This window comes from Cydia pomonella, chromosome 25 (genome assembly GCF_033807575.1).
Source record: "Cydia pomonella isolate Wapato2018A chromosome 25, ilCydPomo1, whole genome shotgun sequence".
Classification (NCBI taxonomy): Eukaryota; Metazoa; Arthropoda; class Insecta; order Lepidoptera; family Tortricidae; genus Cydia; species Cydia pomonella.
The window spans coordinates 7,650,546-7,677,727 of record NC_084727.1 but is presented as its reverse complement, the minus strand read 5'-3'; the positions used below and the strand labels follow the sequence as shown (position 1 = coordinate 7,677,727).

At 38.4% G+C, this 27,182-nt stretch overlaps 1 protein-coding gene across 4 annotated transcripts in view; it reads right to left on the bottom strand.

Moving 5' to 3' along the window:
- Positions 1 to 334: 334 nt before the first annotated feature.
- Positions 335 to 27,182, bottom strand: part of LOC133531334 (pantothenate kinase 3) — a 58,710-nt gene continuing 31,862 nt past the window's right edge. For all 4 annotated transcript variants that reach the window (XM_061869477.1, XM_061869480.1, XM_061869478.1 and 1 more), the window contains 10 exons: positions 17,423 to 17,508; positions 15,761 to 15,873; positions 13,611 to 13,789; positions 12,267 to 12,440; positions 11,207 to 11,350; positions 10,407 to 10,558; positions 9,644 to 9,820; positions 8,963 to 9,098; positions 7,658 to 7,773; positions 335 to 6,891 (listed from right to left, as the gene is read on the bottom strand). In XM_061869477.1, the coding sequence (XP_061725461.1) occupies positions 6,807 to 6,891; positions 7,658 to 7,773; positions 8,963 to 9,098; positions 9,644 to 9,820; positions 10,407 to 10,558; positions 11,207 to 11,350; positions 12,267 to 12,440; positions 13,611 to 13,789; positions 15,761 to 15,873; positions 17,423 to 17,508 (1,362 nt within the window). In that variant the 3' untranslated portion in view covers positions 335 to 6,806. The remainder of the gene's footprint in view (positions 6,892 to 7,657; positions 7,774 to 8,962; positions 9,099 to 9,643; positions 9,821 to 10,406; positions 10,559 to 11,206; positions 11,351 to 12,266; positions 12,441 to 13,610; positions 13,790 to 15,760; positions 15,874 to 17,422; positions 17,509 to 27,182) is intronic.

Genomic DNA, 27,182 nt, shown 5'->3' with positions numbered 1-27,182 from the left:
TCATCTGATGAGGAAAGCAGAGTCGCCCAACTGCGATATTTGCGGCTCTGTCGAGGATGTACAGCACTTCCTAATGGAATGTGTTCGGACTCGAGACAATAGGGCGCAACTATTTGAAGCAAGGCGTTATGCAGTAACTGATATTGGGGTTTTTCACTCGATATTGGCGGAACCCCTGTCTAAAACTGCGAAATTCGTGTACAGTTTTTTTGACAACTCGTAACACATTGAAACTGTAATGTAGAGGCCCAACGGAGCCGACATGTCTCATTGATAAAGGCTCCTTTTAAATATGTAGATAAAAAAAAAAAGATTCCTAAATAAAACAACACAGTGTAATAGATTATTTTATTTCTAGTCATACAAAATATTTAAAATCGCTCCACACGACCGCCCACACCTCGTCCATTTTCAACAATAAGCGCCAGAAGCAGGCGAAAAAAAATTTTAGGCACCTTACCATATAGTTCCGATTAGAACTATGAGAAAGTACCGCATTTCATCGAAGTCTGTGATCCTGGTACCAAAACCGTACTAGAATTAGAATTCGTATGTCATTTAAGTCACAAAATGCCTAAATATCTATATTATCTGCAGCTTTCATTTATATAATTGTTTTTTTTTTTTTTTAGTATTAGAAAAAAGGTAAACAATCTTGTCTTTTAATTGCTAAACGCTTTTTAAAAATCAGTAACTATTATATCTCATTTTTAATGTAATTTTATTATTATTATATATTTTTTTATGGTCAGTCTGAGTCTGAAATAAATACATAGAATTGAATTTAATTACTTATTAAAGCAAAAGAATGTAAATTATCGTATATGATTTATAATTGTGACATATTTGCCGTGACTTATTTCTTAGAAGTATTTTTCAATAGGGAGCGTGCATGAACTGTAGGAGGCAGCACAGGAGCCGTCAGATTTTTGGCGCGAGGCGTAAATGTGATGTTTATTGTTCCGATGTAGCCCACAAGATGGCAGAACCTACTATACACAAGAAAACACGTGACGTGTAAATGTGCATGTTTATGGTTCCGATTCAGGCCACAAGATGGCAGACCCTCCAACGCGCACGGTCCCTATAAAAAGACCTCAAAATCGTTTACCTTCTATCTAATGTAATAATTCTGGCACAATTTTAAGTAGTTGTATGTAACTGACCTAGAGTGACAACTGATACAGTATGGTTGACGAAACATAATTTCCACCGATCTCTCGTTATGTTGAATCGTGTATTTCGTCAACTATAGACTAAGAACTGAAATACGTACATGTACTCAAATCCATATTCAACAGCTGACCCGGTGGTACATGTAGTATGGCACCAACTGTTTTTATACCCGGTGTGAACATGAGGAAACCGAAAGATTTTAACAGTGTATTCCTGATCACATTTATAGACTAAAATGTCATATAAACTTTTCTGGCTTTCGCTTAGTTTCAGAGTTAACACCAATTAAAAAAAAAACATCTTATTGTAACTTAGAGCAAAACGCCTTTTTATGGCGATGATGCCATTATGGGGCGTAGTCTAATTGATAGATTATCCTTATTGATAGATGTCAAAAAGTGATAAGTAACCTTTGCAAAATCTAAGTTTCACAAAAAAATCGTAAGAATTCATTTTTAGTGCCAGTTTTACCATAACATTAACTTTTTATGTACAAATACATTCAAAATTTAAAATAATATATATTTTTGGCCAATATACTAACTCATATAACATTTTTCCCTTTTTTTGCCTGAGAAGTGCGTGGTTAAAATCTTTCGTGTTCCTCGTGTTACACAGTGTTTGCCAGATACCAAAATGATATTTCGATTGCCCAATCTACTACCCATTCTGACCAATGCAACTGACATATTAGGTACCAATTTTAGTACAAGACCAGACAGATTAGGTAGTAGCAAAGAGAATTTGCAATAGAGGTGGATTGTCAAAGAAAACTTTGTAGACACAGTAAATTAACTGTCATCTTTCGACACATGATTAAAACTTTTAGAACGCCATTTGACTTTGATCCTTATTCTTTCACTGATATGTGTTAAATTTGTTAATAGAGCATAGGCCAGAATGGCGCATCGTTTCGAGCAATGGCGCCATAACCTACAAAGTTTTATTTGACAATCCACTTCCATTTTAAATTCTGTTTGGTAGATAGGGCAATTAAACAGCTATTTTACTATCTAGGGTATAAAACCAGATAACACATGAATTTTAAAGGAATAAAGCGTTAAAGCTATAAAACTGTTTTGGTAATTTATTAAAATAAATAAAACGTTAAGTTTGTCACCCTGCTTTGCGCTCGTTATCACAACACAAGTCTTTACCCATAAAAATATAAATTAAAAAGACGTATAAAATCTTACCCCCCGTTATAAACTACATTATTTTACTACATAACTTTTGGAAAAAAACATTGTCGAGAGTGGGCTGTGTCAAAGCAAATAATAATCAAAATAGATTTTAACTCAAGAATTTATACCGAACAGCTTAATATTTGAATAAAATTTTAATATTTTTTTTATATATATTAATGAGGTCCTTATTATTATTAAGTCAAACCACTTTTTTTTCACTTCAGGCAAAATACTTCCGCCGAAGAGCACAAACGCATTTTGCTCAATGTGCGCAGTGAGGAAAAGTTACTTTGTCCCAAATTAAAAAGCTTTTTCGCAAAAAAGCTTTTTCTCCCTGCTGTTGTAAAAAGTTGTAATCTCAATATTTGTAATTCAAGACTCAATTATTATAAAACTTGTAGTTCGCTCGAGACATAAACTCACAGCAAAAACAAATTTTGCTCTCATGTTGCACAAATAACATGTTACTAAGTAAGTTTTGGCATAATAGTACATTACGATACAAGTGCGAAAAGGGCCGACGACAAAGGGAACACGACCGAAGGGAGTGTTTTAAATCGACACGAGTTGCGAATTACCTATTCGCACATGTATCGTACAACGTTTTACAGTACATATGGCCCTTTAAATGTTCGACACAGTAACATAATATGCTACTTCTCGCACTAGTGCTATAAAGTAACCCCATATGTACTGTAAAATAAGTTTTAAAATCGATTTCAATAACTTTGTCGCCCACTCTCCCGCGTTTCACGCAAAATAAATTCACAATAATATCAAAAATACATCTAAAAGTGGAAATCGTATTTGTGCCTCCAGGAATGACTACTACAAAACACGAATAAGCACTATCCCCGTATATAACCATCTTACCCGTGACGGATATTTCCGTCAGCGGGATCAATGCAATAGCGACTTACGTGCGTTAAAATAAGGATTAAATTCGTATAACGACGCTTCTGTTCTTCTTTTATATGCTTTTTACAATGATTTTTCACATGGATAAGTATTTTATGCCTGAAAGGCTTTCCCTTCGTATAAATATAGTCTGCAGATGTAGGTAGGGCCAAGCGTCCAAAATTTGCTATACACGCTCTCTTATAAAAAAAAAGTGTTTAGATAATTTTGGAGAATTGGCCCGTTTAGTTACTTCTGCTATTGACTGTACATAGCATATCTCTTTCTGGCCAATGCGAGAGAAAGAGACGACGCAAACTATTATTTCCTATAATATCTCTATTATTGCTGACAATGAAATTGAAATATTTTATAAAACGATTTACAATTTTATAAAAAAAAAACATGTACAGTCAAGGTATTAAAAATCGAATAATAATCGTACTTTATTGTATGGGCAATAAGGTCGTTTATATATATTTTTGGCACTTTGTCCGTGCCGATATTTTAATACCTTGACGTACAGTCATTTAGTTAATATGTATTTTTGTAACAATATTATGCTATAAATTAATTATTTTACAGGCATTTTAGCATAAGACATAGTATGACAGTTATTGCTACTATCATTTTTGTATGATCGTTAATTCATTATTTACAACGATATTACTCGAAGAAAAAATACTTGTCTCTTCAAGTTTCGGGCAAACTATGCCAACCATGGGTATAGTCAGCTACAAAATAACGTAGCAGTGGCTATATGCTTATAACTGACTGTACTTACACCTTCATGAAATATAACTATTTCTTTAAAAGAAAACATGTCAAACAATTAATACTCATAATGAAATTTCCAAACAATTTTTTTGATTCATCCTTTCATTAGCAGATTATGTCACAAGGGAGCAAAATGACATATTTACGGTGGCGATGGATGGATTCTATAATATAATTCCGAGCGTAGTGAGGGATTCAAGTGTTAACGCCCTAGTTGGAAATAATTTTGCTACCATGTGGCACACCCTGCTTTTCACATCACCTATGAGGAAATTATTGTTTTAAAATATTATTTCAGCTTAAAAAAAAAAAAAATAATAATAATTCAGCCTATATACGTCCCACTGCTGGGCACAGGCCTCCTCTCATGTGCAAGAGGGCTTAAAAAATAGTATGCAAAAATATAAAAAAATACTGTCCTTGGACAGAAAAGTGCCACTTTGATCTCTCCTAGCAGGGAAGAAAAATCCCTTTTCCTAGGTGATGTGAAAAATATTTTATTCAAAGAAAATGAATTTGATTTTAAAATAATACCTTTACATTTCAACATTTTCAACTCGTTATTCAGTCTAAAATAGATACATTCGAGAGGTCAAAACCGATATATCAAAATATTTTTTCATTAGGCGGGTCCACACAGAGCGAGCATACGCGCGGGCGAGAAAAACGCGTGCGTCGCCTCGGCCGAGGCACGTCTACACTAGCCGTTTTGTGCGCGAGGAAATTGCCTCGCGCGTATGCCCGCTCTGTGTGAACCCTGTTCAAGAACTTAACTTCTTCTAAGCCTATTCAAGAACTCCACGTATGTCACATATAGTTCCAATCTCAAAAACTCTTTTGCTCAGATTTGACCAACCACCCCACGCATTTTATTTAAGTCAATGCATATTTTGATCAATGTCAAGAAATGTAAACCTGGTATCCACAATGCAATTTAGCTGCACCATTTTTAAGGCAAGTAAATATCAAATGAGTGTCAAAAACGTCATTCAACCTTTTCATTTCTCATGCTCGTGAAGTCGCGTGTAAGCGGCTTAAAATTGCTTATTACGCTCTAGAGCATAAAGTAAAATTGTCTATTATAACCCTTATTAACTTAGCTATAAAGACCAAAATCTGCCATACAAACTGCCCCCGCCCGGTCTGAGTACGATTTTCTTTAGTATTGAACAAATACGGTAAAATTACCTAAAATATTGTATATTTTACTCACGATGGGAAATAGCTATAGACAATAAACATCTAATTTAATGAACATATTTTCATAATTTCAATATTTAGGGAGGATAATGAGGACTATGTTGGAGAACCGGTCGCCCGTTTTCCTCTTAATACATCGATATAATATACCTAGGTCACGGCGGCCTTACCGCGTAATGTCCACGTCTGAAAATATAGACACGTACTATAAAGTGCCCAAAAATATGTATACATTTTAATACATGTGCAATAAAGTGGTGTATACATATTTTTGACACTTTGTTCGTATCGATATTTTCAGACGTGACTGTACGGCTCCCACTGACCGGCTGGAGTCGGGCCGCGCGGATTTATATGCGCATATACATTATGTATGGCAGAAACGATAGAGTCCGTCCGGAGCCGGCCGCGTCCGCGAGGAGCCGACCGTACTAATGTGAAATGTGATCCGACTCCACCCAAGGGCGCAGCCAGCCAGTGAACTAGGGAGGAGGGGCAAGTTGATATCACAGGAGGCCTAGAGGGAGGGGGGGGGGGGGGGAGGGGGGGCAGACGCCCCTTGCCTACGCCCATGACTCGACCCGTTCGGTGGGAATCGTACTTTAGTATGTGATTTGATCTGGTTGTATGTTTGAAAAATCACTAATTCATAACTTTCATTGTAGTATCTGATAAATACAAATGTCCAGAGTTTTAAGATTGAGGGTAAAGTCCAAGCACGCTCATGTAGCGTTCAGAACAGGGGGCCTATCGCGAAAACCAAAATTCGCAAATTGCGGGGATCTTTCTCTTTTACCCTCACGGAGACCTAATAAGAGTGACTGAGAAAAATGCCCGCAATTGACGAACTTCGATTTTCGCGGTAATAACCCCGGTCGATCCACGAATGGAAGGAAGGAAGCTTTCATTGTATGAGTGACATTATCGGTGTACAGTCAGAGCCGCCATTTTACTGGTTGATGTAATACCAATGTTGCCAGGTGAGCGGAAGAGAATTATCGTATTTGAGTGTTAAAATTATCGTACCAATTAAAAAAATATCGTACGTATCAAAAAGGCGCCACTCCTAAAATTTCTTGCAAAATAAGCTTACATGTCCAATGTATATTTTTGTTCAACCTAGCGTTTTCCCGGCCTGGCGCTAGCGGCTTGCCTACTTATGTCCAATGAAAGAATTCAAAGAAAAATCTGTTTTATATTTGTGTATTTTTGTGATAGATCCAAACGGTTTACAGGAAATTACGATTTTGACGTAAACCAAGGAGCCGAACACTTAATTATAGTCTATTTCTGAATGAAAATGTCATATTTTGCTTCAAAATCTAGATTTTTTGCGTGGCATCGTCCAAGGGCTGAAATTATCGTACTTTTAACGACAATGCTCTTTGGAACGTACATCGTACGGGAGCCCAAAATATCGTACGTGTACGATAATTATCGTACACCTGGCAACACTGTGATACGTACACAAATATTTTCGTTCAGTGATTGATTCCATTCGTGCCCGTAGTTGTGGATCGGCCAGTGGCGTGTAGCCGGGCTCGCGTGCGGGTGCGGGTCCCGCGGCGATCACCGGTCGGCCGCCGCGGGCTGCGGGCGCGGCTTGCGGTAGTGCGCGTCCAGCTGCAGCAGGCAGCCCACGGCACCGAAGTATCTAGAAGGAATGGGGACATATTACTTTTCCATCTAAATATATTTTTTATTAACACAATAGTATTTTATACAACCGTGATATAATAGAGAGCTTTTCAGTCGAGTACCGTGTTTGGGCAACGAAGTTTGCTGAGTTACCTAAGTAAGGTACGATATTGAAAAGCTTCATTATATCACTATTGTCATAGAGAAATAAGAAGTAATAGAGTGCTCACTCCATACATCAGTTTTGGTACCAAAATACTTATTATTTTCGCAGTCAACATCTAGCATCGAGTAGCGGAACTCTCAGTACTGCTACTCGAAAATAGATATCGCGGTAAACAAAAAGTCTAATGCTCAACGATTTTCGATAATATTATAACTACAGTAAGCGTAGGAGTTGAAAATAGAGTTCCGGTTACTTTGGTTATAATATTAGCGCAATATCGTTGAGCATTAGACTTTTTGTTTGCCGCGATATCTATTGTCGAGTAGCAGTACTGAGAGTTCCGCTACTCGATGCTAGATGTCGACTGCGAAAATAATAAGCATTTTGGTACCAAAACTGATGTATGGAGTGAGCACTCTATTACTTCCTCTTTCTCTATGCTATTATATACAATACGTTTCTAAGAGTCATCTAAAATAAAACTTTTCTTTACTATAAAACCGAAAAGATTAATAAAATTAGTAAGTATCTCAGTACACAAAAATGTTAAGAAGAAAATCGAAATTTAGTGTAATAAAACTAAGTCTATACGTAGATAATTAAATGTAAACCTTACCCTTCATGCTCTAAAAAGAGCGCCTTTAGCGCGCCGCGCGACCAGTACGACATGGCGTATGAGAGAAGTTTCATCGATAGAGGGTTCACTCGTAGGAAATTTCCACAGAACACCACCTTTAAAAAATTTTAATATTCATCATTTTCCTCGCGCTGTCCCGGCATTTTGCCAGTGCACATAATTAAGAACCTTCACTAATGCCAAGAACAAAAAAACCCAGAGGGTAAACTAGGCCTTGTTGGGATTAGTCCGATTTCCTCACGATGTTTTCCTACACTGAAAAGCGACTGGTAAATATCAAATATTTCGTACATAAGTTCCGAAAAACTCATTGGTACCCGGGTTTGAACCCGCGACCTCCGGTTTGCAAGTCGCACGCTCTTACCGCTAGGCCATCAGCGCTACTAAAAAATGACAATTTTAGGTAAGAAAAATAAGATAGAAATTACTTTCACTTTACTTTTTCGTTACTAGAAAATATGCGTCTGGGGGCCCATTTCTCAAACATTATTAGTCTAATATGATTAGCGTGTTGCCATGGTAACCCATACGATATGACAGTTCGTGGAGTAATAATATTAGTCTAATATCGTTCGAGAAATGGGCCCCTGGTCCGACAAACGCGCTGCTAGAGATCCATTCGCGAAGACTCCTCGGGGGATTTAGCAACTGGAGACGCCTTGTCTGCAATTTTCCGTACAAAACAGTCTGCCGATTTTTGCGGGGGAGGGGCACGTCAAATGTATGGCTACTTGTACGTAGCATACAAATAGCCATGTCAGATAAATGTCAGTCCATACAATACATATGACCATTGGCCGAGCTTTTCGACAGAGGGGTAAAAAGCTCTTAACCCTTTTCCAGGCCGCACCAATCTACAAAGCTTTCCCGAAACATCCAAATATATTCCAATTAATACAGCTTAGATGATTCATTTGAAGACAAGTAACATTTCCTAAAAGTGTAATCTAATTTGAAACTTAAATCGGAATGCTAAAGTTGATATTTAAAGGCGCGTATGTGGTCGATAAATCGTACTATGCCTGGAAAAGGGTTAAAGGCGACTCCAGTTATTAATTGCTCTAAGGTCCTACCTATAACACTAATTAAGTTCGATGAAATGTAAGAAAATTAACAAAATCAAGTTCATTTCTGACATTAAGAGATCAAATTAGGAGGGTATAGCACATTGTGGAATGAGGGCGGGTATGTGAAATTTTGCAAACGAGATGCACGACAGGCGCAGGCTGAGAGTAATCTTTAATGGCCGAAGTCAGTGCGAGGCCGTTTAGACAAGCGACTCACCCGCTCTATATTCTGGTTGCTGGCGCACAGCCGCGCTATGGAACCGATGTTGTTGGTGATGGTGACCAGCGTAGCCCGGGCCAGGTCCTCCCGGGACACCTTGGCTCTCCGGTCCGCTGTGCACATTTGTCCAAAACTGGAAACGAAATTTACATAATCAAGTATACATGACATTTGAATAAAATTAAATTATGGCCTCTTCGTACCTGCTGCAGCCGGTTACTAGGCAACAGAGCTTAATAACACTCATTTTTTGGGCATTCGTGAAAAACATATTTTAGGCCTCACCTGCAAGGTCCCCGGAGAGACCGAACCGCGCATAATTCGTAGCTACTGCAGTCGGATAGCAGGCAACAAAGGCCTAATAACACGGTCTTTTTTTGGGCAATCATATGAAAAATACTTTAGGCCTCACCTGCTAGCTACAAGGTCCCCAGAGAGGCCGAACCTCACATAATCCCCGCCGTATTCGTACCTGCTGCAGCCGGTTACTAGGCAACAGAGCTTAATGACACAATTTTTTGGGCATTCGTGAAAAAAATATATTAGGCCTCACCTGCAAGGTCCCGGAGAGGCCGAACCGCGCATAATTCGTAGCTACTGCAGTCGGATAGCAGGCAACAAAGGCCTAATAACACGGTCTTTTTTGGGCAATCATATGAAAAATACTTTAGGCCTCACCTGCTAGCTACAAGGTCCCCGGAGAGGCCGAACCTCGCATAATCCCCGCCGTATATGTCTCTTATCAGCTTGTCGACCGTAGTGTTGTCACCGGAGGCCGCCAGCGTTATGGCCTCTTCGTAACTGCTGCAGCCGGTTAGCAGGCAACAGAGGCCGAGGAATGTGCCGCCGCCAAGACTGGTAGGTGAGGTAGTATTGTAAGAATTACACGATAAATAAAATAAAGTGGTATTATTTTCAAAACTTCTGATTTTAATGGGTTACTAGATAAAATGTATAAAATTATCAAGGGTTACTATTTTAAAGGGTTACTCGATAAATGTCTACGATTTTAAAGGGTTACCAGATAAATGGCTAAAATTTTAAAGGGTTACCAGATAAATGTCTACAATTTTAAAGGGTTACCAGATAAATGTCTAAAATTTTAAAGGGTTACTAGATAAATGTCTACAATTTTAAACAGTTACTAGATAAATGTCAAAAACTTTCTAACATTATGTCACAAAATATTTACAAAGTTTAAGTATCTAATAGACAATATTGACAGTCAAAAAGTTAAGCACGATTTACTTCAGCTATCAAGTTTTGCTACAACATTTTGTACTTTACATCTTTAAATATTTATTTGTCTATGTTAAAACTAATTAACCCTTTGAACGCAACGCCTATCAAGGTGCGTCATCAATGCATCAATATCAATGCAATTGATATTGGATTGTAGTCGCGCCAGGCGGTCAGAGGGTTACTTTGGTAGAAGTTGTACCTGGTGCCGCTGACTCGGTAGAAGTCGTTAGGGCCGTTCACAACCAGTATGGAGACGCCGCTGCCAATGTTCACCAGCAGGAACGGGTACGGGTTCGAGAAGTCGAACGGCTGTCGCTCATAAAGACTCAGGGCTGCTTCGAGGTATGGCGGCTAAAAAAAAATTTGACTTCAGCGATTGAATTAAACTTTTGTATATAGAGCTCCCGACTCAACTCTAATGGATCAATTATGCAATACTTTAGTGTACTATAATGAACTCATAATACAACACCTTAGTGAACTATAATGGACTCATTATACAACACATCACGAAATGATACTATACTTTAGTGAACTAGGCAACTCTGTATAGGTGGTCCAAAAGCCAACATAAATGAGAGTTAGGTCATTAGATAGGGATTTCAATGTACTTCATTTCGTTCTATGGTCACCAAGCGGAATTCCATTGCAGAACTGAGATATTTGTATTTTAGTCAAAATGTCATCACCCTTATTACTTAGGCAATAGAGTCCAAGTAAATGAATTTCTGCAGTGTAGATTTCCGTACCCCTGCGAGAGCGGCAAACCATTCGCCACGCTCGCCCAGCGGTGGACTCTATTGCCTAGGTGATAAGGGTGATGACATTTTGACTAAAATACAAATATCTTAGTTCTGCGATGGAATTCCGCTATGTACCTATACAAGGAAATAAAGTACATAGAAATACCTATCTAATGACCTAATTCTCAACTCTGTTGGTTTTGGGACCATTTTGACGCACAGTCCTTTGACCAATCAGTATTCAAATATGACTAACCGTGTTACTAGTATTGTGGTGAAGTAGCTCCGAGTCCGGCGGCGCCCAGTAGTAGCACTCGGCCGAATGCCACGCGTCGACGAACAGCAGTCCGGCGATTAGCGCGTCCAGTTCGTCCAGTTTTTGGAGGTGCATGTTCACTTCCTGAAAGAAAATTAAAGTTTGTCCTCAGTTTAGATTTTTCTCTTTTTACAAGCTTTTATTTAACTTGCCCTTTAAGTATGTACAGTGAAACTTGGTTAAGTGGGACCTGGATAAGTGAGAGACCTCTATGGCTGGGACTCATGGCCAAAAGAAGGAAAAAAATGTTACATGAGATTAATTAAATTTTTAAAATGTACAAAAGTTAATGTTATGGTAAAACTGGCACTGAAAATGAATTTTTATATTGAACTTAGTTTTTGCAAAGGTTACTTGTCAGTTTTTGACATCTATCAATAATGATATTTAGACTACGCCCCATAATGGCATCATCGCTATAAAAAAGTGGCTGTGACAGAATCGGACAGACAGACGGACATGACGAATCTATAAGGGTTCCGTTTTTTGCCATTTGGCTACGGAACCCTAAAAAGGCGTTTTCCACTAAGTTAAAATAAGAAGTTTTTTTTTAAATTAGTAATAACTCTGATACTAGGCGAAATCCAGAAAAGTTTACGTGACATTTTAGTCTCTAAATGTGATCAGGAATATACACTGTTAAAATTTTTCTGTTTCCTCATGTTACACCGTGTATTTATGTTATTTTGTTAGTGTGGGACAAATCTTCGAAGCTAAATTTGACCCACTTCCCGATTTTCTATTGATCTGAAAATTTTCATACATATATGTATAAATCGGATGACAATAAAATAAATAGAGTTGATCTGATGACGGAGACAGGAGGTGGGCATGGGTGCTCTGATAAAACAACGCAAACTAATTGTGTTTGGGGTTGTTAGAATTGTCTCGATGAGTATTGGTTGCCTGTGGAAAGAAAAGTACAGTATTGTATCTAAATGAGCCGTTAACACGGGGGTAGTAGAAAGTGTACACTCAGGATGGGGTGTGCCTGACTGACCTTGATGAAGTTTTCCTCGAATTTGTAGGCACCGCCGCCCGTGGCGTATATGGTGTTGACGAGCGCGGCCATGCCTTTAGACCGGGCGAGCTGCAGGAACGCCCCCACCTCCGTGGTGGGGAAGCGGATGAAGTGGAGGGTGCCGCGGCGGCCGCGGATCGTCACGTTGTCCATCTGAAACGATTTGAAATTATAAACTGAAATAAATGTCATATACTAAGAAAAGTGACCAAGGCCTCCAGTGCCCCAGGCTGGAATCGAATCAGCGTCCTCTGCTATCGCGGCAGGTGCCTGAGCCATTCGGCTCACGGCGGTATAAGTCGACTTTTTCCAAGTACATGCATTTCTTACTGAAGGCTTACGGCGCCCCCTGGCCATCCTTAAGGTAGAACAGTATGGTTCGACCTTGTAACTAAATCAACTCAAGTGATTCCGAGCTAGCGAGAGAGATGGCGCTGCCAATCAATACTATTAGAAATATTAGAACAAGAAATAAAATGAAGTGAATATAAGAAGCGTGTAAAATTAATGACATATACGCGAACAAATTAAATTACTTTCAGAAAATATTTAAATTTGTTTTTATTTCAAGTAGAAACAGTACGATGTAAATTTGAAACTCAAATAAAAAATAAATATTTTCTTATAATAAATTAATTTATTCTAATGCTTCTAATAGGATTTACTATACTATTAGTTTCAAAAAGGGTATTCTGAATTTGTAATTTATTGTTTAAAATAGAATTAAGCATTGTTTTGTCGCCGCGCGCGGTTATTGACCTGCGCGTTGAAGGTCGCTCCAATATATTGCGTAGACATTTAAAACTAGCTCACATTTTAATGTCCAGACAAAGACAATTTATAGAGGTGGATTGTCAAAGTAAACTTTGTGGCCACGGTAAATTTACTGCCATCTTTCGACACATGATTAAAACTTTTAGAACGCCATTTCACTTTGATCCTTATTCTTCACTAATATGTGTTAAAGCATGGGTGAAAGGTATGGCGCCATCGCTCGAAAAGATGCCGCCATACCTTTGGCCTATACTCGAGTAGATGGTGCCACTTTTAGATATTTATCACTTCAGTGAAAGAATAAAGATCAAAGTCAAATGGCGTTCTAAAAGTTTTAACCATGTATCGAAAGATGGCAGTAAATTTACTGTGGCTACAAAGTTTACTTGTACGTTCACCATCATCTTCCTCGCTTTGTCCTGTCTTTTGCCATGAGAGCCTTGGCAACCAATCGCAACAATTGGCGTAGGCACTATTATAGATATATGTTCGTAAGAACTAATGTATAATCTGTAACCAATATAAGTCAAGAAAGTATAAGAATTTAACCTGTAAATGGACGTCCCTTCTCCCAGTGTTGCCATACGCGGAGTTCCTCGTGAGGTACCGCCTAATGTTCTTGAGGACCTCTGTTTCCTTGTCGAGTTCTCGACGGTTTGTCTCTCGCGGCTCGAAGTAGACGAGTTTGGTCAGGGTGCCGCCGATGTCCATTCCGAACCAGGGCATTGCTGAAACGAGATGGAAAATAAAGGAAAACTTGAAAAATTCATTGCCTCAGGCGAGACTCGAATTATCTCGAATTGGAACCGGGTACGGCCTTGAACTACGTCCAAAAGAGAGTTATGGGCATTGTGATTGTCATCTCGCTTTGTGTGGTAGGGCACAGCAGAGAGGATGTTATTCTATCTAGATCTAGAACAGAGCCCAACTGGGGAAGTTCAGAAAACCGCAGCCAAATAACACTACCTAGTTGGTTACTAAATTGTTACTGCAATAATCTTTATCTACATAAAATATACGAACGAAAGTTGAATAAACTATATATTAAAATGAAGTACACAAAATCAAGAATTACATATGACAATATCATTCAAAATGGCCTCCTCTCGCCTCAAACGACGACGAAACGACGAGGCCAGTCATCAATAGCGGCACGCACGATTGTCATGTCTAATTCCGTCACTGTCTTAACTATGGCCCGCTTGAGGGAGTCAAGATTTGTGTGGGGTTTAGCACATGCTTTCTACTCAATAACCTGCCATATGGCATAATCCAGGGGGTTAAGGTCCGGGCTGGAGGACGGCCAGTCTTCGTGAGCAATAAAGTCAATTTTGTTCCTTCGAAACCAGGCTTGAATTGTTTTTGCCTTATGTGCAGGAGCTGAGTCCTGTTGAAAGACCCATGGCTGGATTTGAAATAGGGTGTGGCTTAAGGGCTTCACTATTGGTTCGAGAACGGTTTCCTCGTAAACTTTGGCCCCAGTTTTCACACCTTTTTCACAGAAATGAACCTGTGTTAGCCCAGAGTATGACACACCCAGCCAAATCATCAGAAGGATGATGGCCTCGTTGCACTCTCGGAACAGCCGCAATCGCCTCTTGACTGTTTTTTGCATACACTCTGTCAGTTTGGGGGTTACAACATTCTTCAATGGTAAATTTTTTTTCATCTGTAAATAGTATTTTTTGGTGGCCATTTTGTGCGTACCGCTTCAATAGCATGCGACTTCTCTCCAGCCTCATAGTCTTTAATCGTCCATTAAGCAAATGACCTTTTTGTCTGCGGTAAGCGTCTAGTCCAAGGTCTTCATTGATAACTTTTTTTAGGGAGCTTCTCTTCACAGACATCTGTATTGCCAACAACTTTTGCTTCCGGACGGGGTTTCTTGCAATTCTCGCCTTCACTGCCTTTATTACAGCTGGGGTCCGAAGGGTGCGTGGTCTTCCAGACCTCTTGCGGTCATCGAAGCTCTGAGTACTATTGTATCTATTAATTGTGCGATAAACAAATTGTTTGTTCATTTTTAGGTTTTCAAGCAACTTCAAAATCATGTTTGGCTGGTGCCCACATTTGTGCAACGCAATTACTGCGATACGATTCTCTTTTAGGCCCCAATTCATTATAGATACGACGAGATAAGCGTTATGTGTGGTATATAATTATAGCTCATAAATCCACCACATTATGTCATTTTTTATTTTTTCGGTAGCATTTGTTTTAACGGAAATAAAGAGGTTGCAAATCGAGTAACAGAACTTAGTAACCAACTAGGTAGACCCTACTAATAGTGTTGCGTTCCTGTCGGTGAGTAAGGTTGCTAGAGCTCAACGGGGTTGCGGAGTGTTAGGATCGGCAACGCGCATGGATCTCCTCTGGAGTTGCAGGCATACATAAGCTACGGAGACTGCTTACCATCAGGCAGGCCATATGCTTGTTTGCCACCGACTCAGTATGGAGAAAAAAATATACAAGTGAACTAATATAAACCTTACTTATGAGAGCCACCCCTAACTAACGTCTACCGAGAGTCGGCGTCTAGTCAACTCTATGGCTGCTGCATGACGCAACATTGGCGCTACTGCGCAGCGACGCCATTTTCCATAGCGGTAACTAGATGCCGACGGTCATAAGACGCTGGAATTAGTCATTAACAAGTGGCACATGGTAAGTAGGTCCAGTAAATCGGGAAGGATACTTACGTGGCGCATTATTGTCAGGTGGCGTGGGCGGCGTGGGGTCCGCCATCTTGGTACAGTTCGATTTGCTGTTGCTCATCGGGTAGGGCGAGCGGCGTCGCTTGCACAACGTGGTTCTGCCAGTACACGAGAGATGGCGTTAAAATAAAAGTGTCTAAATTAAAAATATTTTTGTGTGAAGTAAAAAATGGTAATTTCGCTGAGTCCCCGGCAAGCTCGGTCGAATTTTAACTTCCAATACAAACGGAGTTTCGTTCTCATTTTAAAACTACGTGTTGGATTGTAATGAAACTTTGCACATAAAATGACATGAGGTCAAGTCCTGTAATTAGTTTAGTACCTGGGCGACCGAGCTTTGCTCGGTGATAACTAAGTATTTATTGTAATATGGTGGTGTATAGGTAATAATCTTAACTACATTTTTTTACTAAATTAAACTTGTCTAAAACAATAAAAATTAAAAAATTATATATAAACTTGAACATATAAAAAAAAAAAACAAAAGTTAGTCACCGGGCGAGATTCGAACCCGTAACACTCGTTTCTAGCCGTCCGCGTCTTAACCCGCTGGACCAGACGGAGAGTGACTGGCATCTCGAAATTAGCGACTATATTCTGCGTCGAAAGAAAAACGCATGAAAACTCGAAAACACGCGTTTTCCCAAACATAAGACTAATCTAGATCGATTGAATACCCCCAAAAACCCCCATATACCAAATTTCAGCGAAATCGTTAGAGCCGTTTCCGAGATCACGGAAATATATATATATATATATATATATATACAAAAATTGCTCGTTTAAAGGTATAAGATATAGCTCCAGTTTATAAAACAAACGAAATATAGCAAAATTAAGTTTGAAAAACTTAAATTCGCTGTATTTTTTAACTAGTAAGCTACTTCACATACCATAATTAAACTAATTACAGGATAGATATAAGTATCCTATTGTAAGTACAAAGTTTCAGAGCAATCTAGCTAGTCGTTATAAAATGGGAGCGTAACTACGTTTGTATGGAGAACCGAGCTTGCTGGGGACCCTTAAAAAAACACGTCGGAAGGGAGAAGCCTAAGCGAATTTTACCGAACAACTCATTCTTGCTCAACTCATTCATAGAAAATTGAATTAATAATAAGCAACTGTTTTATTTAAATGCATTTTGATAATTATTATTATCTTCGAGCAACACTGGCTTCCGACAGGAGCCCAAGCGATATGTCACCGTACAAATCGTTCTGCCATTTTTTGCGGGGGGAAACGTGCACACAGTCGCACTTCTCACTCACTACATACAAAATCCATTCCGTAATGACGATACAAGTACATAGAACACACGTCAAGGACAAATCTTGCACACCTCGATCTCTTTTTGTGTACGGACGAGTCACAACATGCACCGCTATAGGTACAGTTGTACCTATGCTGCGGCAGAGGGGAAATAGTATGAATACCGTCTCCCTTCCCGGTGTTGCTCGAAGGTTTGAACGTATCTTTAAACGTCTTTATAATTGCGCAGTGCAGTAACAATCCAAGCGCCAGCTCTGCGCGATTTCTACTTGAGGAAATGGGGGATGAGAGGGGTAAGCGAAGCTCTTCTATAGATCTCTTCTTCTTCTTGGATCTTTGTGTACAGAGTGTAGGCACCAGGCTGTCACGACTTACTTGAAAATACTGCGGGGATAGTCCGCAAGCGGCGCCCGGCGCGGCGGGCACGCCGCGAGGCAGCCCTCACAGCGATGCAGGCGCATCTGAAAAAAGAAAGGTTCATAAGTCATATGGCATATCATCATTTCACATGGGCGTAGGCAGGGGGGGGACAGCTGTCCCCCTAGAGCTCAAATTTTACATACAATGTAAGCCCCTCTGCGGCGAATATTTTTATCTTATAAGGCCCTTACGAGCGTATAAACTTGGCTGAGGGCCTGTTTACATATTTATTAGTGTTAGTACGAGTGTATACATTCGCTACTAAACGTAAGTACAGTCAGCAGCAATAGTAGCGGATGAAACAACGCGCCAAAAGTATCTGATATTCTGGATAAGTTTTCCAAAGATAGATCAATCTCTAAAATTCACGTTCGAAATTATATCTTTTACAGTTTAAATTGTTCTACATATAGAACCATCACTTTTTGTTACGCAGTTACAGAATGGTAGATAATTTTGATGCTGGCTGTACTATCTCGGACGATTGATGTTCGAAATGACATTGATATGTCACCGTTTTCAATTGTTTGGTTGAATTAAATGTAATGCCCGTGTTACAACAACGCTATATGCAACATTTAATTACATATTGTGTAATTCCGCACAAAAAAAAAACCCTTGATGATTAGCGTCTATTTTTAATTATTCGCTGTTAGTATTCGTAATCGCCCTAAGGTGCCCTGTTAATAAACGCCACCAAAAGATCATGACAATGAATTAGTCGTAAGGCACTTTTCACAAATATAACTATACTTGTTTTGACGTAATACAGTACAAAGTCGAGCCAGTGACCTTGATCAGCTGGCCTGCTTAAATAACCTCGAATAATACGCAAAAGATAAAACCTGATTAGCAATAATGTAGGCATCACACCACTATGACGTCACAGTTCGAATTAAAAATGCAAATATGTCTGCGTTATTGATATGCAAAAGAAAACAATACAGCGTGAATAAATAGGTAGTCTGTCTAAGCAAATTTTGCATTGACATGGCAGCGAAAATAAGCGTCATACTTTCATAGGCATTTGACGTTCATAGTATAGTGATCTAGCGACGCATTCCACACCCGCTTCTGTATTTGACGTTCATAGTACAGTGACCTAGCGACGCATTTCACACTCGCTTCTGTATTTCACGTTGATAGTAGTGATCTAACGACGCATTTAACACCCGCTTCTCTATTTGACGTTGATAGCAGTGATCTAGCGAGAGCGACGCATTTAACACCCGGTTCTCTATTTGACGTTGATAGCAGTGATCTAGCGACGCATTTAACACCCGCTTATCTATTTGACGTTGATAGCAGTGATCTAGCGAGAGCGACGCATTTAACACCCGGTTCTCTATTTGACGTTGATAGCAGTGATCTAGCGAGAGCGACGCATTTAACACCCGCTTCTCTATTTGACGTAGATAGCAGTGATCTAGCGAGAGCGACGCATTTAACACCCGGTTCTCTATTTGACGTTGATAGCAGTGATCTAGCGACGCATTTAACACCCGCTTATCTATTTGACGTTGATAGCAGTGATCTAGTGACGCATTTCTCAGCTTCGTTAGTCGGTACAGAGTGAGGTTAGACTCGCAGTACTTAAACTTTAAGTATAAATAAGTTTTTACCAAAAATATCATTTCTGACACAAGCTTTTATCGCTGACTGTACTTCTTTTCCACAGGCAACTAATACTCATCGAGACAGTTATAAAAACCCCAAACACATTTAGGTTGCGTTTTTTCATCACAGAGTTTCCATGGCCACCTCCTGTCTCCATCAGATCAGCTCCATGTCATCATAATATTGCATTGTCACCCGACTTATATATGGATGCAAATTTTCACCTCAATCGGAAATCGGGAAGTGGCTCAAATTTAGCTACCGAGATTTGACCCACACTAACAAACCAATTAATAAACTAACATACTAACAGGGCAAGTTAAATAAAAACTTGTAATAAAGCAAGATTATTGATTATTTTATACAGTATGTTTGCCAATCTTAGCCAAACGCTGCTGTTGGAAAACCACTACAGGTAATTATACTAAAATGTATGTATGTAATAAGTTATTACTAATAACCTGCCATTGTTTATGTCATATATTGTCAGTTATTACATAGGTAATAATTATTCTATTTGTATGTAAAAATGAACAAAGTTACCAGTAGTGGTGTAGGTAAATAGTACCTACATAGTATTTTCTGTAAAATATTTAATATCATATTTTTTACATAAGTTACTAAAAGGTTAAAAAAAGCGTAACAAGCTTGAAATAAATAAATAAAAACTCTTAAAACAGGTTTTGGTAATTTGTTTGAATTTTGGACTAATCTGTGTATGTAAATTGTTTGAACAATCAATAAAATTAAATTCAAGGTTATTACTCGTATTTAGTAAATATTGAATATTGATGAAACACAATAAATATGTATTGTAATTATACTCAATAGCAAATTAATGTAAGTAGTTAAATGATATTATGAGTAATATTCAGATTATTTAGCGATAATTAACCTAAAATTACACGTGTGTGCATCTTTTTATGGTAAGTATAGGAGACAAACGAGCAGACGGATCACCTAATGGTAAGCGATTACCGCCGCCCATGGACACCCGCAACACCAGAGGGGTTCCCCGCGACAGCCGCCGCAGCCGAAAGGCGGAAGCGGCCCCTCATACCCCTCTGACGGGGGTATCGAACGACATCCAGTGCAGAGGGGTTGTAAATGCGTGGCCGGCCTTTATAAGATGGGAATACGCTCTCTTCTTGAAGGTTAGGTCGTACGGTCACGTCTGAAAATATCGATACCAAAAAAATGCCAAAAATATGTATACACGACTTTATTGCCCATATGGTAAGGTAGTGTATATATATTTTTGGCATATTATTCGTATCGATATTTTCAGACGTGTCTGTACTGGTCCGGAAATACCGCAGGCGACAGTTCATTCCACAGTAGCTGTGCGATGCAGGAAGTATAAACTTCTGCTGCTAACAGAGCTAACAAAACATATACGTACAAAAGGCTTTGATTATTTTTGACCAAAAATTCGCAAGAAACTTGAAATAGGTACCTTTGGTTGTTCTTCCTTTTTAATTTCCATTATTACTAAACACTCAAAACTAACACAAACATTTCATTTCAACTTTAAACGCTACAATAGTCATGTTTTGGTAAAATTATTTCACGAAAAAATAAACTAATGGATACACTTAAAATAACAACATCGATTTACAGTTTTATGACGTTCTAAATAAATTCTCACTACGAGTAAAAAGTGATTACACACTCAAATAAAATGGAGCAAACGAATAACACGTCTTTTGCAAAAGAAATATGAATCATGACTGATATGATATAGCGATCCACGAGGCTAAAAATAGGCGATAATATACTATCTCCGAGATTATATTCTGCAATAAAAATATATACATCCGTATTAATTAAATTTATGTTATTCATTATTTACACTCGAGAAAGTGCTCTAATTGGTTTATATTATAATACTCTGTATTTTTCTCCGATCGAATCGATGCCGAAATTTCGTTAGTCCGAATATTATTTTTTTCCAAAACCGATTAGTTTTTCCTAACTTATTAGAAAGGTTTCGTGTAGAAATTGGTTCGGTTGCATTTGTGACCCCAAATATAAATAATAATGTTGGAAAAAATAAATGTACACGACCTTATTGTCAGTGAAACAGAGGCGTGTAAGTATAGTACATTAATATAGAGGCCGGGAAACGTAGGGCTGCAGACCAAGTAGATATATACGGCTGAGCGTAGCGAAGCCGGATAGAGATATGCGGCCGGCAACCCTGTTTCGCGCCGAGATTTGTATAGTGCTTTTCTCAAACTTGCAATTAAAAAAAAAATTGTAGACAATTTGTTTTGTGGCGAACTACTCGACTCGCCACTCTACCAGCGAGCGGTGCCTTACGCGTGTAAGTCCACGCGCCGGTGCGATGGGCCACCGCCGTTGCTAAGCAACGAATATGCACAACAGATCACCGTACCGTACCTATACTTTTTGATGGTTGAATGCCAAGACGTTGTGTCACAATTTGACGTTAAAAAACAAAAGAAGGTTACTTTACAGTCCTAGGTGTGTAAGGCAGTATGAAATTCCTTTACATATCATCTTCACTCATCGCATCTGATATGAAGTATTTCCGGACCTAATTTGACGTAAGTCATGTTATCATTTCATAGCAAGTTTTAGAAAAAGAATTTCTATGTATTTAAGTAATTATATCTCATATATGACGTTGTTTAAGTTGGCCCTCAACCCTCAATGGCTCCTTAAGCCAGTTGAGGGTAGATGAAAACATTACATGATCAAATAATGTAGGTTAAAGATAGGTCGTTCAGTGACAGATCCAGGCGATTTTGCATTTGGTTGGTTAACCAATAAATATTGTAACTACCCCAAAATTTACAAATTTTTTGTTTAATTTTATTTAAATACCTACAGCTACAGATGTTATATGTAGTGTACTGTTGAGGTTGAGTTGACAGCCAAGGATGCGTTCCTGCTTGCCTAACGATGATGAAAAAAACGTAATGCCTATGCATAAGTCTTGGGCAACTAAGTCGAGAAGGCTACATACTTTGTATGGATTCAATCAATCTTCAAGACAATTAAAACCTAAATTTTTATACTTAGTAGAATTAAAAATGGTAATAATTTCCACCTCGGGCGAGATTCTAACTCGTGACCTTGGTATACTTGCCGCAAAACTAAGTGGTGACTGAGGTCATGATGCTATCTCCTTTACTCTTATTAAGATCAACCAAGAGTGAAAGAGATGGCATTATGACCTCAGTCACCAGTTGGTATTGCGGCAAGTATATCTCAGCTGTTAGGGCGGTCCAGCTTACACAGCTTCGAGTTAGAGAAGAGTGGGTATAAAATGCTCCTTGTACCGAATTTATACCGAAATAATTTAATTTATAAATGTCCCGTGTTGAATCTTATAACGACCGGTCTGGCGTAGTGGGTAGTGACCCTGCCTATGAAGCTGATGGTCCCGGGTTCAAATCCAGGTAAGAGCATATATTTGTGTGATGAACACGGATATTTGTTTCTGAGTCATGGGTGTTGTCTATGTATTTAAGTATTTTTATAATTATATATTATATATATCGTTGTCTAGGTACCTACAACACAAGCCTTATTGAGCTTACTGTGGGACGTAGTCAATTTGTGTAATAATTTTAACGCAGCGTTTATCGCATAAAACAACCTCGCGCTCGGTGGCGGATTTGCAGTCTTGGCCGCCCTAATCCTCAGGCCCCTTATAAGTACTGGCCGCCCTCTTTTCAGCACCTTACTATAAATTAGACTGCCGCCTCTAATATTCAGCCGCCTCAGGCCCGCAAAAGCTGACAATCGCGAATAACTCGCGACAGGCCGATATCAGTGGACCCCTTCAGCTTTTGCGAATATCTGACAGGCCGATATCGTCCGGTGAACTGGTAATCAGTGGGCCCCTTCAGCTTTTGCGAATATCTGACAGGCCGATATCGTCCGGTGAACTGGTAATCAGAGGGCCCCTTCAGCTTTTGCGAATATCTGACAGGCCGATATCGTCCGGTGAACTGGTAATCAGTGCCCCCCTTCAGCTTTTGCGAATATCTGACAGGCCGATATCGTCCGGCGAACTGGTAATCAGTGGGCCCCTTCAGCTTTTGCAAATATCTGACAGGCCGATATCGTCCGGCGAACTGGTAATCAGTGGGACCCTTTAGGGCAACTCCGCCACTGCGCGCGCTTGAGGATTTTGTCTGTTTATTATATTGTTATTTCTTACATAATTAAAAACGACTCGTCCTAATAAATTGCAACGGGATTATTTGCCGATTGTAGTGCACAACAACTCAGTTTCCTACACAGAAAAACAAAAAGACATATTGTTAGAAGCTAACAAATAACAATACAATACAATGTGTTCTTACAAAAGTCTATTTAGAAATCCGTTCTAGCCACGCTCCGTGAAATGTATGTAATGTCATACAAAACAGTTGTTATTTATAGAATGAGGAAGTGGTGATGGAATATTGATAATTCGACACGATTAAACATACCTCGTTTGAAACACTTTACGTCAAATAAGTATTTAAAAATGTATGACAGCCCCCTCCCTCAACACAAGCCTTATTGAGCTTACTGAGGGACTTAGCCAATTTGTGTAATAATGTCCTATAATATTTATATTTAATATTTATGACAGAGCCCGTTCATATAATTCCGAACGAATATTCTCGTTTGGAGAATGCAACGCGATTGGTTGATGAGTTCGCAATGTTCGCATCACCCGCGCGATTGGCGCAACTTGTTGCGTTGGACTACGAGTTGTATCCCTTTTGTATGGGAAATTTTCTCGCTCAAGAATATTTCCAATAGTAAATTGAGAACGTTCTCGAGTACGGTACAACTATAGTTGGACTGTACGCTTGGCTCGCATGCGTGTCAGTGTCAGTGACACCACCATTCTTACCATCTTAGGGCCCGTCTTTAGAAAGAAGAAAGAAAATAAATAATATTGCTTAAATCTATTAAAACACAGCCTCCTCAGCTTGATGTCAAGTTACCGTTCAGCATAGAGAAATAAAAAGTAATAGAGTGCTCACTCCATACATCAGTTTTGGTACCAAAATGCTTAATATTTTCGCAGTCGACATTCGACATCTAGCATCGAGTAGCGGAACTCTCAGTACTGCTACTCGACAATAGATATCGCGGCAAACAAAAAGTCTAATGCTCAACGATTTTCCGCTAATATTATAACTAAAGTAACCGGAACTCTATTTTCAACTTCTACGCTTACTCTGGTTATAATATTAGCGGAAAATCGTTGAGCATTAGACTTTTTGTTTGCCGCGATATCTATTGTCGAGTAGCAGTACTGAGAGTTCAGCTACTCGATGCTAGATGTCGACTGCGAAAATATTAAGCATTTTGGTACCAAAACTGATGTATGGAGTGAGCACTCTATTACTTCTCATTTCTCTATGCTTTCAGGTATCTTGACGCTGGTCTTCCGTGGAGACCTGTCCAAGCGATCGCGTCTGTACATAAACTTAACTAACATTAAACTAAGTCGAGATGAGGATAGGAATCACAAACTTTACGAAGTAATATAAGCCAATGCTTTAATATACGTCAATTAAAATTTCCACAGTCACTATAAATAGCTACATTCTAGTATAAGATGTAGGTAACAGTGGCGGATCGTTCAAAGAACTCGATTCCCACCGGCTTGTCTAATTTCAGACCGTTGAGTACTTTCACGATCGGATCATGAAGAAAAGGAAAGTAAAATTAGCTCCGGGTTCCCTACGAATATTTGTGACGCGCCGCCACTGGTAGGTAACATGCCTAATTTGACAGTTTTACCGTTTACATGCCAAATTAACTATGCCAAGATAGGAAAGATACATGGCATTCATACAATTGTTGAACCGTCGCGAACTGTCACGCAATTTTGGCAGATGTATCATTACATTAGAACGCGGAAATCCTAAATGGATTTAAATATAGATTTCTATATACGGGGTGAATAATACGTGATCATGATAATAATAATTAGAATTTATTATGGAAAAGAAACAGTGATAAACTTATACTGACTGTCAATATAAAGACTTTCGAGCGAAAGTCAAATTAAATTTTTTTTTTTTTTTTTTATTAATTTATTTCAAGCTATTTGACTCATATTTGTCCAATATTTACACAACACACACATTATAATAGAAATAGACACTAAAGAATAACTACACTAAAATATACAATAAAATTACAAATATTTTTTTTTTTCATAATAATCGATGAAATCACTACAGAAAATCCTCCAGATTGCTATACTATCCGCAAAACTATCTGGCCGGTCAGGTCATAATGCCATCTCTTTCATTCTTGGTTGGTCTTAACAAGGGTAAAGGAGATAGCATTATGATCTCAGTGGCCAGTTAGTTTTGCGGCAAGTATAATTAAATATTGGAGAACCGTATTGTTATCTAAAAAGACGGTACGTTTTTTCAAAAACGTACGTAAAGTTCACGTCAATCAAGGTACACGAGTCGATAACCCTTCGCGCACGACACTAAATATTTGGAAAGTAGATCAAAGTTCATTGACTTCGCCAATGTCACGGATTCCCTGTATTGAAATTTGAGCTTTAATGTACAGGGATATAGTCTATTTTTATGTGTGGAGCTTTGGTACATATGACGATTTGTTGGATAAGTACAGTTATTGCAAAAAATGCGTATGCGATTGTTATGTAACGTAGATATCGGATTATTTGCTTCGCGGTGCCAGCTTGCGAAATTGTGAGTGTATTTGTATTGTTAGGTACTTGTGTTTACAGTAAAAGGCAAAATACGCGTTATTGTATATTATGGTCATTTTATTTAGATTATTTATGCGAAGGATGAAGACTTCTTCAAAATAGTTGAAATCCAGACCCAGCCTCGACCACAGGAGGATTAGGTATCTAACCCTTCTTCATTGTTCCCATTAGGATTACATTTACTTTAATTTTAAGTGGTACACAAAAGTAATTAGACGATATTTACAGTTTCACATAATTTACCAACATCTAACATGCAAAATATGATAAAAACAATTAAAATGATTACCTATTCCAATCTTAAATAGTAATATTTTTTTTTCGGTAAACTTCGGAGAATAAGGGAGACTTCGGAAAAAACTTGAAAAAAAAATGTGTTATGGAATGAACAGTTTGAGCTCTTTCATGATATGATATTTATGATGATGATATGATAATGATATGATGATATTTATGATGATATGTTAATGATATGATGATATTTATGATATGATAATGATATGATAATGAATGATGATGGACATGGGAGATGGAGAATATCATGGACAAGGAACATAAGAGACTGGTTGGACGTGGGCAGTACAGAGAAACTAATTCGCATGAAATTCAGATAGAATTTAATGGCATATAGACATAAGGTCGCCAACCTCCGGGACGGAGAAGGCACTTAAAGAAGAAGAAGAAGAAATGATACCCCACTAGACTTTGAATTTTGGCCCCCTATTCATATTGGACATTTTCCATACTTAATAAAAAAAAATACTTTCAATGTGTCTGGGATAAGCGTTGTTCATAACTATTCCATTTCAAATCGATAGTTTAAGTGGTTCTCGAGATATTTAGCGATGTGATCATAAGGGTTCCTTTTGTACCTTGTTGGTATGGAACCCTTAAAATAACATGTAAATATAAGTCAAGTTATATAATTGTGAGAATTTTTTTTACACTAACCAAACATCTGGAAAAACAGAAATTATTTTAACATTTCTAAGCGCATTATTTTAAAATAAACAACGTTATAAATACACGAAATAATTCCCGCACCAAAACCCCGTAGTACGTTAATTACAGACACATTAATGACAATTGGAATGTCGGTGAATAAAAAATAGAATAATAACATATATTAAATAGATACCACCCTGTATAAAAATATTATGATTTTCGTGGATTATAGTGTTTTCGATACCAATTTTTACTAAACGTTAATGTTATGTTTGTACATAAATAAAAAATACGTTTTTATTCCTTCCCCAACTTTCACATAAAGCTTGTTTACCCAAGTGTTGATACTACTCAATTTATGTGTATTGTATGTTATATAAAAAGGTTCGTCTTTGTTGTATTTAATTTACTCTGTAG